The 15736-nt window shown below is 37.8% G+C and overlaps 1 protein-coding gene across 1 annotated transcript in view; it reads right to left on the reverse strand.

Moving 5' to 3' along the window:
- Positions 1-593: 593 nt before the first annotated feature.
- LOC126194819 (ATP-binding cassette subfamily G member 4-like) overlaps positions 594-15736 on the reverse strand; it is a 328478-nt gene continuing 313335 nt past the window's right edge. The window contains exons 11-12 of the mRNA XM_049933146.1: positions 8819-9025; positions 594-2235 (exon numbers count right to left, since the gene is read on the reverse strand). Coding sequence (XP_049789103.1) covers positions 2050-2235; positions 8819-9025 — 393 coding nt within the window. The 3' untranslated portion in view covers positions 594-2049. The remainder of the gene's footprint in view (positions 2236-8818; positions 9026-15736) is intronic.

Here is a 15736-nt window from a genome sequence, read left to right on the forward strand (position 1 = left end):
CTGAAAGGAAGGTGGAATCCTTGTCATATCTATCTATTGACTAAAAATATTTCTTGTGTCAAACTCAATGTGTTTAAGCTTCTTTATACATTGACACATAACTACCATCAAGTATGTATAATACAATCATATCACAACTGCTTGAATTACAAATATCTTGTCTCATTAGACTGCACAACAAGAATACATTTTGACAGAAAGCAAGACATCTGAGGACAAAAGGCAGAGTGACAGTTTTAAAACTGTATTTGTTTTTCCTTCTAAATCATCACTGTTGTTATTGTGAGGCCATTCTTCCACGGCCACAACATACCATCAAGCCACGATGTCTAAGAATAAATGGCCCGCAGCAAGTGGAGATGCTAAACTTGTCATCCCGTATTGCAGATGTATGGTGCCCATATAACTCATATTACCTGCACATGATAATAGACAATTTCTCCCACAATATGCTGCCCAAAACACAACTATTAATAAAAACATTTATTAACTATAATGATCATCTTTCATTGTCTAAAAGGACAGTTGTAACTTATACATTGTGTGTACATGATTGGGTTTGTGAGGAAAACAGACACACATCTTGTTTCAAATATTTATTAAATATATTAAACCATCTTATGAGAAACAACATGTTTCTATGCAACTGTTCTGATATGATACAAAAATATCTTAAGTTTCTGTCACCAAAGTGACTGCACTATGAGGTAAATTTGCTTAGCAATGAGAGAGGCTACCATTATGTAGTACACTGTACACAAAAAGACTAATTGATTAGATGTTATATGAAGTAACAATTCTATGCAATTCAATAACTTACAGTTGAACTTTACATGATAAGTACATAAATCACAGATTTAAAGGAATTTAAACCATGTCACACTGTGACACAACCTTACTATTAAGTAATAAAAATCACAGATATTTGGCCTGCTATCATTATCACTATTGGAGTATTAAGGTATTCACTGGAGCCAAGAAACCATGATATATTGCTATTGTACTATTGCTGACTAAAATCATGCAAGATATAACATGTTCCTATAGCTGACTTCCAGTTTTCATAAAAATGATATTAAAAAAGAAAATTATTTCAAAGATTGTTAGCTACTGCTAACTGAGATACAACTTTGCGCTGCATTACACCACTTACTCCATTATTTTGTTTGACAAATGAACTGTAATTTCATTTGTACCTCAGATAAAAATAACAAGTTAATTTATTTTTAAACTGTAAATTTATAGAGTGAGCTACCACACAAATAAATGAATACCACAAAAGCAAAAAAAACTATTTAGGTGCTCATAACACAACTTTTTCAAATGCATCTTTTTTGGAATTTAATAAGCTTGATAGACTAGGAGATTAATATTAAGCAGATTGGATAACTTTATGGTACAGCACACAGTATATAGACTTCCATTCACAAAATGTAACACAATTAGAATGGTATTGGGAACAAACTGGAACTGGAGTTATACAAGTTATCCAACACAATCAAAATCATTTCAACAATCATCATTTTCATATTTATGTGGAAAAAGATTATTTTCTATTTTGTTTCCAGAGCATTCACATTTAAACACTATGATTCTGTCCAACAGTAGTGATAAACGAAACAGGTTTTAGTCCATGTCTGTGAACTGATATATGATGAAAATATTTATCATCTTGGATGATCTGTTTTGTCCTTCCTATCTGTTTGATGCATTAAGGACATAGCATTTATTGTTCTTAGTCCTTTACTGGCACCAAACACACTTGTGGTCTGTCACTAACTGCTGTTTACATGTCCACTGTGCATTTCACATATCTTGTACAATTCCATTGGAGCAGGTGCTGTAGTGTTTTTATTTCTTGTTATATGTTTTCGAAATTGGATATTTCACAGATCTTCAGGTCACTTGTAAATATCTCCTCTTTATAATACTGACAAAATATAATATTGTGAAATGTACCATATTTGCCACAGTACAAATTTTAGTCACTGTTGTTGTGATACCATACTGGACACTTGAAAACTTTTTTGCCCCAAATAAAAAAAGGATTCACTTCCTCCTCAAAATCTTTGCAATATAACTGAGTAGCTTGTTTGAAAATTCGATGGTGAGCCGGTACCGGAGAGCAAAGTAAGCTATAGTACGATAAAAAAGTATGAATCCCACAAGAGCAACAACTTGAAGCAGTGTTGATGCTCCATCCATTCCAACATCTCGAAGTAACCGTTTTGGGTCCTAAAAACAAAACAATTCAAATTAACAATGCAAATGTAGTTATAATAGTGATACGAGTGACTGCCAGGTGAGATATTCTTGGCAAAATATATAAAATATTCGTGAAAATTTTGTTAAATAGGTACTAGGTATCTAAATGGTTATTTTTGGTTATGGAATCTAGGAATGTATGTCATGATACAATAAGCTGAAGCTGTAGAGTTTGTAGAAGTTGTAGGTTAATGATGAATGAAATGTTTTGATAGTGACAGCCGAATTCTATATTGTAGATAAGGGCACAGAGCAATGCATACTAAATGGTACAGTAAATAATAGTGAAGACAACAATAATAATAATAACAATAACAATAATAAAAGCAATAATAATAATTTCAGTATGGAGGTAATACATAACATGTGTCATTATCTTTGGAATCAGTAGCAGAACATTAAAATACATTGTTTTTGAAGTATTACAGTGTTATTCTGTGTAATAATTAGACTTAAAAAAATTCAATCAGAATTGTTGCTCTTTGAAAAATATGTGATGCTTAATGTTTTATATTTTTGATGTGTCATACATTATACATACACTTCCTGTATTCAGTGTAATTGTACAGGATCAATTAAAAATCAGTTATTCAATCAGTGTGCATTTTCTGTTGCAGATCACCTTTTTTTTTAATCTATTCATTGAACATCAGCGTTAAAAGTTCAAGTACTATCTCTACGTTTAAGATAGGTAAAGGTGATATGTTTTAGTAGTGTTAGCTTGAATTTCATGTAAATGTCTAATGAATATTATGTGAGAAAGTAAAATAAGCTGATGAGCAAAAAGATATGTTGGAGAAACATATCGGCAACCATTCTTCATCTTTCAGCTACAGTTTTTGTCACTCAGAGAAAATTAAATGCGGACTTGTCATAGTTATGGATTTGACATATCAAATGTTAAGGGACATATAAAACTGTATTTAGGTAGTAAAAATGCTTAGGTGTGGACCGAGAATGCTGCTGTAGTAGATTGACGGTATAAAACATACTGTTTTAAGACATTATTCACTTTTCTACTAAAACACTTCTACTTCAGTGAAGCTTACAATGAGCCTAATGGTAATTCCAAAATTGACATATACCTTGATAAATTTATTTTCCTTTTTGACTGCAGTTTAAAAATCATCAAGAAGAGTGTGGCTAACTACAGGCAATCAGAGTGTTTTTGGAAACAAATAGGGAAATCTACAAAACCTACAGAAAGAGTAATTATTAAGAGGTAATTTTTTAATCATAAGTTGTATCATTTATATTAGAGTAAGAAATGGAAAGTAAGGAAAATATGTAGCAACTTCATATAAGAAACTGATGCTTCAAAAAATGTAAATTAAATCACTAATGCATAATATCAAAAACAAGACAAAAAAGATTGGACAATATGACATTATTTATGTAAAATGGAATGGGAACATTATAAAACAGAGTACATATGTAGTAATGATATTTAATATCTACTTTTTTATTGCAGGTGAAAAAATTGATTATGATAGTTCAGCAGAAAATATGATGCTATGTGCTGATGTTACAGAGCAGTCACTTCCTGAAGGAAAGGAATTAGCAACTTTTTAACGTAGCAGATTAAAAGATAATCAGCAGGCTTAATTTAAAGTTATTTGTTCAATGTCCTGTAATACATCACACCAGCTGAGATGCAGCCCCAATGTGAATACTGTTCTTGAACACAGAATGAGTTGGTTTGCAGCTGGAAGTCACCCCGACTACTGTTAAACGATAGGCAGCTGCTGTGAGTCATTATGTTAGAAGAGCTCCCAAGAGTTGTGTACCTACAGTACTGATACTAAAGGTAACTAAAGTACTATCCACTCCTGTGGATCCTGTCTCTACTGCAGAAAGTGCAGCATCTTTCATTACTTGTCCACTTGACGGCGAGTGGCATTTCAGTGGTAGAGCTAGGCATCCTGTGCAGGATGGACAGGGACCAGGGAGGATTAGATTAGATTAGATTAGTATTTGTTCCATAGATCATGAATACGACACTTTGTAATGATATGGAATGTGTCAGACTTGAGTGCTGTACTAATCCTACCAAACAACAAGTTTCAGGTGCTGTCTTTCACTGTTTTGTCCAGTGTCAAGAGGAGGCAAATGCAAAAGAGTAGGGGTCTGTTAATCATCAGCAGTCCAGATGTATGCCAAATGATGGCACCCTTTAGGGAAATGGCAGCAATGGACGTGAAAGGACACCAGGTGCACTCAGTGTGTATGCCTGGGAGACTCCTTCAACATGCTCAAGAGCCATTGAGGGAACAGGGTGCAACCAACTGCAGATTGTGGCAGCCACTGGAACAAATGATGCCTGTCATCACAGCTCCAATATCATACGTAGGTCATTCCATCGATTGGCAGAGAAAGTAGGGAAGACTAGCCTTACACATGGAGTTTCAATGAAGCTCATAATTTGCAGCATTGTCTCTAGAACTGATTGTGGCCCCTTGGTTCTGAGTTAACTGGAAGGTCTGAAGCAGAGACTTTGAAGGTTTTGTGACAAGCTAGGCTTCAACTTCTTGGACTTGTGCAATAGTGTTGAGAACTATAGAGTCCCCCTTAATGGGTCAGGTGTTCACTACCCATCAAATGCTGCTACTCAGGTAGCTGACTGTGTGTGCATTGCACAAAGGACTTTTTTGATTAAGTGACCCAGTTCAATCCAGATAACTGCAGGAAATGCAGAAGACTCAGTGTAAGATCGAAAGAAATGCCTCATTCATGCAAGAGTGTTAAAATCCTAATGGTTAACTGCAAAACCAGAGATTGAAGCACTCCTGGAAAACAGTGAAGCTGACATAATACAAGGTACGTGAAGTCTCAAACCTGAGACTGACAGCAGTGGGATTTTGGGGGAAAATTTAAGTATATATCAAAATGATACACAGATGGGAATTGGAGGTGATGTATTCGTCACAGTAGACAAGAAACTCAAATCCACCAAGACAGAAATTGGACCTGCATGTGAGACTATTTGGGCAAGGCTTAGTATCGGGGTGAGCATAAAATGATAACTGGATCCTTCAACTGCCCACCAGACTCATCTTCTGATGTAACTGAAAACTTTAGAGAAAACCTCAGTTAATTCATACATAAGTTCCCCAATCATACAGTCATCACCAGTGGGGCCATTAATCATCCAACAGTTTCAATTGGGAAAATCACAGTTTTGTTAGTCTTGGGTGTGATAAGACATCCTGCGGAATATTACTGAATGTTTTCTCTGTAAACCACCTAGAATGGATAGTTCAGAACCCCACTCATGATGGAAATATGTTGGATCTAATAACAAAAACTGTATGTGACCTCTCTGAGGATGTCCACAATGAAATCAGCATAAATGACAATGACATGGTTGTGGCAACAATGATTAACAGAGTACAAACGACTACTAAAACAAGCAGGAAGAAATGTTCAGTGAACTAGATAAAAAATCAATTATGTCTTATCTCAACGAGTAACTTGAAACTTTCAGCACAGGACAAGAGCATATAGAAGAAGTACGGCTCAAGTTTAAAAGGATAGTTGACCATACACTGGATAGATATGTAGCTAGTAGAATAGTTCATAATGTGAGGGATCCCCATGGTATACAGTCACTATAAAGAAACTCCTAAAGAAACAGTGATATTGCATAATAGGTGTAAAAAAAGCATAGGGTTATAGATAGAGAGATGCTTAGTGAAACACTTTTGGCTGTCAAGAGACCAATGCAGGAAGCCTTCAATGACTACCATAACAGATTATTGTCAAGTGATCTTCCACATACCCAAAGAAATTCTGGTTGTATGCAAAGGCTGATAGTGGCACCAAGGTTAGTGTCCAGCAAGCAAAAGCTGAAATGCTTAACTCAATTTTCAAACATTCCTTTAAAGGAAAACCCAGAAGAATTTCCCAAAATTAGTCCTTGTACCATGGAAAAGATGAATGGAATAAGTATTAGTGTCAATGGTGTTGAAAAACACCTGAAATTGCTAAAACCGGACAAAGCTCCAAGGCCCAATGGAATCCCTGCCAGATTCTATACGGAATTTGTGGCTGAGTCAGTCCCTCTTCTAACTATAATCTATTGTGGATCCTTCAAACAAAAGACCATCCCAATTCTTGGAATAAAGCTCAGGTCACATCCGTCTACAAGAAGGGTAGTAGAAGTGATCCACAAAACTACTATCCAATATCCTTCACATCAAACATAATGAAGTTTCTCGAACATAATGACCTCCTCAATGGATGATTCCAAAAACATTGATCATGTGCTGCCAAAAACACACTATTCCCTCATGACATATTGAAAGCCTTGGGTCAAGGCAGTCAGGTACACGCAGTAGTTCTAGATTTCCAAAAAGCATTTGACACAGTACCACACTTATGCTTATTGTCAAAAGTATGATCATGTGGGGTAGCAAGTGAAATTTGTGACTGGACTGAGGACTTTTTGGTAGGGAGGACACAGCATGTTATCCTGGATGGAGAGTTGTGATCAGATGTAGAAGTAACTTTGGATGTGCCCAGGGGAGTGTATTGGGGCACATGCTGTTCATGTTGTATGTTAATGACTTGCAGATAATATTAATAGTAACCTCAGACTCTTTGCAGAAGATGCAGTTATATATAATGAAGTACTGTCTGAAAGGCGTGTCTAAATATTCAGTCAGATCTTGATAAGATTTCAAAGCGATGCAAAGATTGGAAACTTACTTTAAATGTTCAGAAATATAAAATTGTGTACTTCACAAAGCAAGAAAATGTAGAATCCTATGAGTATAATATCAGTGAGCCACTGCTGGAATCAGTCAACTTGTACAAGTACCTGTGTATAACAACTTGTAGGGGTATGGAATGGAATGATCACATAGGTTCAGTCATGGATAAAGTAGGTGGTGGACTTCTGTTTATTGGTAGAATACTGGGGAAGTTCAACCAGTCTACAAAGAAGATTACTTATTTATAACTCATATGACCAGTTCTAAAATATTGCTCAAATGTGTGGGGTCCATACCTAACAGGCCCAACAGGGGATATTGAATGTATACAGAGAAGGGCAGGATGAATGGTCACAGGTTTGCTTGACATGTGGGAGAGTGTCACAGAGATAATGAAGGAACTGAACTGGGAGACTCTTGAAGATAAATGTGAACTATCCCAAGAAAGTCTACTAACAAAGTTTCGAGAATCGGCTTTAAACGATGATTATAAGAATATACTGTAACCCCTTGCGTATCAGTGATGGTAAGGATAAGATTAGAATAATCACTGCACACACAGAGGCATTCAAACAATCATTCTTCCCACACACCATATGTGAATGGAAATGGAAGAAATCTTAATAACTTGTACAGTGGAATGTACCCTCTACTATGCACTTCACAGTGAGTCGATGTAGAGGGGAAGAAGAAGTGTCATTAGAATATAGTTTTGTGTCAGATTTATATTTTGAATGAGACTATGGAGACTGCTAGTCTGTGGTATGTAATTTTGTTAGCCACATGTGTAATAAATAAGGAATTATCACAGCAGATTAAAACTTGCACATTTGATTTTCTATTACAAAAATGATTGAATATATGTCAGTAGTTGTTAAATGGGTGTTTCAGCCTATGACTTACTTCGTATACAAGAAGAGAGATGTGTGTAGTTGTGCTAAACAGTTAAAGTTATGCTCGGAGGGGTGCCATATCAATTGGATAAGAAAACATCCCAAAGGACGCACTGTCCAAAAAGCTCGAGAGTGGAATTCATATATACACATCATGTATGTATGTCAATCATTCTCTGAAAAAAATTTTTGTCAACAATCCATTCTGACTTGAATTTAGAAGTGATGAGTACTATTGAAATATTACAATGAAAAATTATTTTTAAAGTTTGACCTGTGAAATAATTAAATAATCAAAGAACTTCATGCTGCTACTGATATGCTGGAAAGATGAACAACCTCTATTCAATGCCACAGGAATTTGAAGATGACAGAATGCACACACATCTGTAGGTGCATATGCACTCCCCCCTCCCCTTTCCCCAACACACCACCACACACACAAGACAAACAATAAATTGGGCCCATGTAAAACAAAAGCACAATAAAAGAGTTATCTGTCACATTTTAGGAAAACCACTGAAAATGTAAATTATTCCATATGGTGAAAATAGTTTGAGAAGGGACATGATACATAGATAAAAATAAAAATTCCATAGTGGACAAAATCACACACACAATAATTATGAACTAGGGAAGTCTCAATTTTCTCATCCTTCTTCAGCTGCCACAATGTTTACAATTATTATTAAATGGAGAAAATGCTAATATGAAAAAAGTTTAATGGTACCAGTAATATGTTTTTTGATACAATATGTGCAATACTGTTATGAGGACAACAGCCATCTTGTAGAATTAGTTCACAACACTTCAAATATATCCTTAAAATAAAACTACCGAAGTCATGTCTTAAAGAGGTCAACAAATAACAGCCTGCTCTGAACTGACAAACGTATTTTGTGTTTATGTGACAGTATTTTTAAATAAAAGGCTTAACCAAAACCCTACCTTATAAAGACAGAAAACATCATCACAGTACAGTGGGGCTCTTCCATGACTGTATAATGCTGATGTGAGCCCTACTAAACCATAGCGCAGATAACTGAAGCCACTGAGAACAGTCATGACAGGTTCCATTGCTGTTCCGTGGCCAAATCCATATGCTGACAATACTAACATTGGTGCAACTGTTGCAGGAGCCATTATTGAACCGTTCTGCAATGAAATATATTTGAAACATCAGTTCTCATTCATCTGCCTTAATTAACTTGCTTAAAATTTTCAGCTACCTATGGTGTGAGGAAGAAGTACATGAAATCTGGAAAACTTAAGTTATCATCTCTATATCTAAACCAGGAAAGAAGTACCAGTATCAAAAACCAACAGTTATTCCCTTACTGCACTTTCATTTTGTGTTGGAAATACATTGGGGAGGTTAGTGAAACAGAGACTGGAATGGTGGCTGGAAATGCAGTATGGTTTTAAGGAAGGCAAGGGAATTATAGATAACTTAGTCATACTATGCCTGTATGTTACTTAAATAACAAAGAAAGCAATGAATTATTGATAAATTTATTTAAAAGGATTGATAAAAAATCTACTCACCAAGTGGCATCAGAACAGACACACAAAACACTGTTGTGACTGAAAAGCTTTTGGAGCCAATGGCTCCTTCTTCAGGCAGAAGGGTTGAAGGGGAAGGAAGAAGGGTGAGGAAAAGGACTAGAGAGGTCTAGGAAAAGGGCTAGATTTTGGGAAAGTCACCCAGAACCATGGGTCAGCGGAGACTTATCGTACAGGATGAGAAGGAAAGACTGATTGTTGGAGACTGCATCAGATGAGATTTGAAAACCTGAGAGCTTAAAGGTGGAAGACAGGATATTATGCAAAACAGAGATTACTACTAAAACATCATGCATCAGTTAATAAGAGTGAGAAGCTAAGTGCATTGTATGTAATAGAGGTGGGAGGGGGCAGTGAAAAATAGACAGGAAAGACAACGACAGATGTAGAAAAATAAAACAGAGTGAAGCAAAGAGTAGATTACAGTGAAGAAAAGCTGAGATGGAAGAAATTAATGTAAATTATGGTCAGGTGGGTGGCGAGAACCAAGAACATGTTGTAGTGGTAGTTCCCACCTGCTGAGTTCTGAGAAACTGGTGTCTGGGGCAAGAATCCAGATGGCATGTGTGGTGAAACAGGCACAGAGACTAGGAATGTCATGTAGCAGAGCATGCTCTGCAACAGGATATTGCTTGTTGCCAGTATATACCCTCTACCTATGCCCATTCACCATAATTAATAATTTGCTGGTAGTCATGCCGATGTAGAAGGCTGAATGGTGTTTACATAATAGCTGGTATACGACGTGTCATTTTGCAAGTGGCTCTCGCTTTGATAGTATATGTTTTGCCAGTTACAGGGCTATTGTAGGTGGTGGTAGGAGGGTGCATAGGGCTGGTCTTGCAGTGGTAACAGTCACAGGGGTAGGAGCCATGGGGTAGGGAAATGGGTGCAGGAGCATAAGGTCTGACAAGAATATTGCAGAGATTGGGAAGGTGACAGAAAGCTATTGTAGGTGTGGTAGGCAAAATTTCAGACAGAATGGATCTTATTTCAGGGCATGATTTTAGGAAGTCATAGTCCTGTCAAAGTAGGTGATTAACACATTCCAGACCAAGATGATACTGAGTCATCAATGGTGTGCTCTGAAGCTGTTTTGTGGTGGGATCAGCAGTACCAGGATTGGATGTGATAGCCCAGGAAATCTGCTTTTTAACTAGGCTGGTGGGATAATTATGTGCAGTGAAACCTGAGGTGAGAATGGTGGTGTATTGCTCAAAAGAGTCTGCATCCAAACAAATATGTTTTAGGGGCAGACATACAAAGAGATCAGGGGTATGGTCGTGGGAACCAGGATGGCTCCTTCCATTGCCAACCTTTTCATGGGTTGCTTGGAAGCAGCTTTCCTAGGACCCATAAGTCTTCAGCCCCTGAATTGGTTTAGATACATTGATGACATCTTTACCATAAGGACTCATGGTGAGGCTGACCTAAAATTCCTGGAATCTCTGAATACCTTCTCCCAATTAAATTTCACATGGTCCTATTCTGAATCCCATGCCACTTACCTTGATGTTGTTATCTCGACCTCACCGAAGGTCAGCTACACACTTCCATCCACTTAAAACCTACCAACAAACAACAGTACTTACATTATGACAGTTGTCATCCTTTCCATATTAAATGTTCCCTCCCATACAGCTTTGGCATCCAAGGCAAATGTATTTGTTCAGATGCAGACTCTTTACAGCAATACACTACCATTGTCACATCAGCCTTCACTGCATGTAATTACCCCAGAAGCATAGTTAAAAAGCAGATTTCCTGGGTCATCACATCTAATCCCTGGTACTGTTGATCATCCATAAAACAGCTTCAGAGCACACCATTGGTGACTCAGTAGTATCCTGGTCTGGAATGTGTTAATTAGCTACTTTGACAGGGTTACGACTTCCTAAAATCATGTCCTGAAATGAGATCCATTCTGTCTGAAGTTTTGCCCACCACACCTACAATAGCTTTCTGTTGCCCTCCCAATCTCCACAATATTCTTGTCAGATCCTAAGCTCCTTCTTCATCCGTCTCCCTACCCCCATGGCTCCTACCCCTGTGACCATCCTGCTGCAAGACTTGCCCTATGCACTCTCCTACCACCACCTATAATAGCCCTGTAACTGGCAAAAGATATACAATCAAAGGGAGAGCCACCTACGAAACAACAAATGTCGTATACCAGCTATTATGTAAACACTCTTCAGCCTTCTACATCGGCTTGACTACCACCAAATTATCAATTAGAATGAATGGGCAAAGGCAGAGGACATATACTGGCAACGAGCAATATCCTGTTGCAGAGCATGCTCTACAACATGACATTTGTGACCGCGACACCTGTTTCACGACACGTGCTGTCTGGATTCTTCCTCTGGACACCAGTTTCTCAGAACTCTGCAGGTGGGAACTAGCACTACAACATGTCCTTGTTTCTTGCCACCCACCTGACCTTAATTTACGTTAATTTCTTCTGTTTCAGCTTTTCTTCACTGTAACTACTCTTTGCTTCACTCCATTTTAGTTTTCTACCTCTTTAATTGTCTTTCCCATCTATTTTTCATTAACATTATTACATACAATGCACTTAGCTTCTCACTCTTATTAACTCATGCATGATGTTTTGGTAGTAATCTCTTTATCCTTCTTCCTTCCCCTTCAGCCCTTGTGCCTGAAGAAGAGGTCACTGACTCCAAAGCTTGTCAGTCACAACAGTCTTTTATGTGTGTGTTCTGCTGCAGCTTTGTGAGTAGATTTTTTTTATCTATCCAATTAAATGGATATAACTTATGTACTCCAAAGGAACCACATTGTTGTGAGTGCCTTTCTGTATACTAACAGACCTTATGATAAGCTTTGGTTCATTCCGAGATGCCTGGACACTTCTCTTGTTGAGAGCTCTTACTGGCACAAAGTAACAATGCGGATGTGATAGAACCATGGTATTGTTTGTCTAGGCATGGCTGAACTACAGTCAACACGAGCCATGTACCTCCTTCCTGGTGGAATGACTGGAACTGATCGGCTGACGGACCCCCTCCGTCTAATAGGCACTGCTCTTGCATGGTTGTTTACATCTTTGGGCGAGTTTAGTCATTTCAAGAAACTTTAAATTCCCATCTCATACAAGTGAGTACATTGGCAGAAAATCTTGAAGCACGTCAAAGGTCAAAGCCTTCTAATATTTGTGTAGGGTATCTATATGTCAGTATAAACGCGCAAGACTGTGTCTCAGAGTAATGAGGAACATACTTTCAAAAATAATTTTAATAGAGGCACTAGAGAAACGTTTGAGCCTAAGAAGACAATGGATATCTGATAAATATTTACTTTCTGGATTGTCATTTACTCCAGAACAATGTTTAAAGTCTTGACTCATATAACAGGAATTCAAGATGGAATTCAAAATTTCTCTTTTACATTCATTCATTTGGCAATACTGCAAATTAAGTAGCCAGATTATTTTCCAGTTTACACAAACAGATTTAAAATTAAAGCTGAAAAGTAATTTACAGTGACCTAACGATTCTCGTGAATTTTGTTTTTACTATCAAGTTGACAAAATTGATATCTGCAGTCAGAGTATGTAACAACAATTATCTACAAAAAGAATACATAAATGATTACATTACTTCCTTGGCTTTTCAAGAAGAAGCAATCAAAAATGGTAACAAATGATAAACCATTAGACATGTAGCTAAAATTTTTGAGATTATTGTCAGAGAGCTTAAACATCCTACACATAAATTTGTGTTTCTTACTAATACACACATCAAAAAACGTTTTGCATCACCCTGGTTCCCAGAACTCCTGAAGATAGACGTTGACTGTGGATATTATATCACAGACACAGTCCATTTGACTGCTCAGAGATGTCACTAAACCCGCCCAAAGATGTAAACAACCATGAATGAGCAGTGCCTATTAGACGGAGAAGGTCAGACAGCCGATCAGTTCCAGTCATTCCACCATGAAGGAGGTACACGGCTCATGTTGTCTGTAGTTCAACCACGCCCAGATGGTCAATACCTTGGTTTGATCACATCTGCATTGTTACTTAGTGCCAGGAAGGGCTCTCAACAAGAGAAATGTCCAGGCATCTCGGAGTGAAGCAAAGCGATCTTGTTCAGACATAGAGGAGACACAGAAAGACAGGAACTGTCGATGACATGCCTTGCTCAGGCCACCCAAGGGTTACTACTGCAGTGGATGACTGCTACCTACGGATAATGGCTCGGATGGGCCCTGACAGCAATGCCACTATGTTGACTAATGCTTTTTGTGCAGCCACAGGATGTCATTTTATGACTCAAACTGTGCGCAATAGGCTGCATGATGTCTAACTTCACTCCCGACGCCCACAGCAAGGTCCATCTTTGTAACCACGACACTATGCAGTGCGGTACAGATGGGCCCAACAACATGCCAAATGGACTGCTCTGGACTGGCATCACATTTTCTTCACCGATGAGTGTCACATATGCCTTCAACCAGACAATTGTCAGAGAAATGTTTAGAGGCAACCTGGTCAGGCTGAATGTCTTAGACACACTATCCAGAGAGTGCAGCAAGGTTCCCTGCAGTTTTGGGGTGGCATTATTTGGGGCTGACATATGCTACTGGTGGTCATGGAAGGTGCCGTAACAGCTGTGCGATACATGACTGCCATCCTCTTACCGATAGTGTGACAATATCGGCAGCATATTGGCGAGGCATCTGTCTTTATGGATGACAATTCGTGCCCCCATCATGCACATCTTGTGAATGACTTCCTTCAGGACAATGACATTGCTGAACTGGAGTGGCCAGCATGTTCTCCACACATGAAACCTATCGATTATGCTTGGGATAGATTGAAAAGAGTTGTTTTTGGATGACGTGACCCACCAACCACTCTGAGGGATCTATGCCAAATCACCATTGAGGAGTGGGACAATCTGGACCAACAGTGCCTTGATGAACTTGTGGATAGTATGCCACAACGAATACAGGCATGCATCAATGCAAGCTGGGTATTGGAGGTACTGGTGTGTACACGAATCTGGATCACCAACTCTGAAGGTCTCACTGCATGGTGGTACAACATAAAATGTGTGGTTTTCATGAGCAATAAAAAGGGTGGAAATGATGTTTATGTTGATTTCTATTCCAGTTTTCTGTACAGGTTCTGGAACTCTCAGAATCAAGGTGATGCAAAACTTTTTTGATGCGTGTAATATCACAACCAGAACACTGTTCAACAGTAATGACAAAATGAAGTATTTGGAATAAAATGATTTTTATAGGGTCGGTTGCAAATTACTGTCGACAATAGTTTGTAGGGGAATTACACAGCACTATGGTAATATGACTGGTAGAACATGTAAAAATCTGAAAGCAATGAAAAACTAACACTACATGATCTGGCGGAAAGTTTTTCTATGAGGAACAATGTTATGTTCTTTATGTAAATAAATAGTTGAACTGATTAAAAATCTTAGAAGTTAATTACTGCAATGTATCCCAATGTAGTTATAAATGAACAAACACAATTTCATTAGTTTCCTGTGTTAAATTAAATATGTGTCAGTATACTCTAAAGACAAATATTTTCTTGTTCCTTCACCTAAACTATCTTAATTCAGTTACAAACTATGGAAAATCCAGGCTGGAATGTAACAATATTGTGAAAAGGAAAGCTGCCACTCACCATATAGCAGAGATGTTGAGTCACAGATTGGCACAACAAAAAGACTGTCACAAATATAGCTTTCAGCCAGTAAGGCCATCATCAAAGTTAGATGACAATCACACACACACACACACACACACACACACACACACACACACACATGCAAATGCAACTCACACACACATGACTGCAGTCCCAGGCATCAGAGGTCACAGACACCTCAGACTGCAGTCGTGTGTGAGTTGCATTTGCGTGAGTGTGTATGTGTGTGTTTGTCGTCTAATTTTGGCGAAGGCCTTACTGGCCGAAAGCTATATTTGTGACAGTCTTATTGTTGTGCCTATGTGCGGCCCAGCATCTCCGCTACATGGTGAGTGGCAACTTTCCTTTTCACAATATTGTTAATTCAGTTACAAATACATTATACCTTAATAATTCTGTTTCTTACATTCTTGAAAAGGTCTTTCAGAAAACACAACAGTGAATTCTCCACTATTATTTTAAAATATTTTCAGGCATTGTCCAATGTAACGTCAATGTTAATTTTAATTTTTTGTCTATAAACATTTTTCTAGGGTCAGAAAACAGAAGACACAAAGGAGCATAGCTATAATTCCACTTGCTTTTGAAACCCCTCTGTT

This window comes from Schistocerca nitens, chromosome 7 (assembly GCF_023898315.1).
Source record: "Schistocerca nitens isolate TAMUIC-IGC-003100 chromosome 7, iqSchNite1.1, whole genome shotgun sequence".
Taxonomy (NCBI): Eukaryota; Metazoa; Arthropoda; class Insecta; order Orthoptera; family Acrididae; genus Schistocerca; species Schistocerca nitens.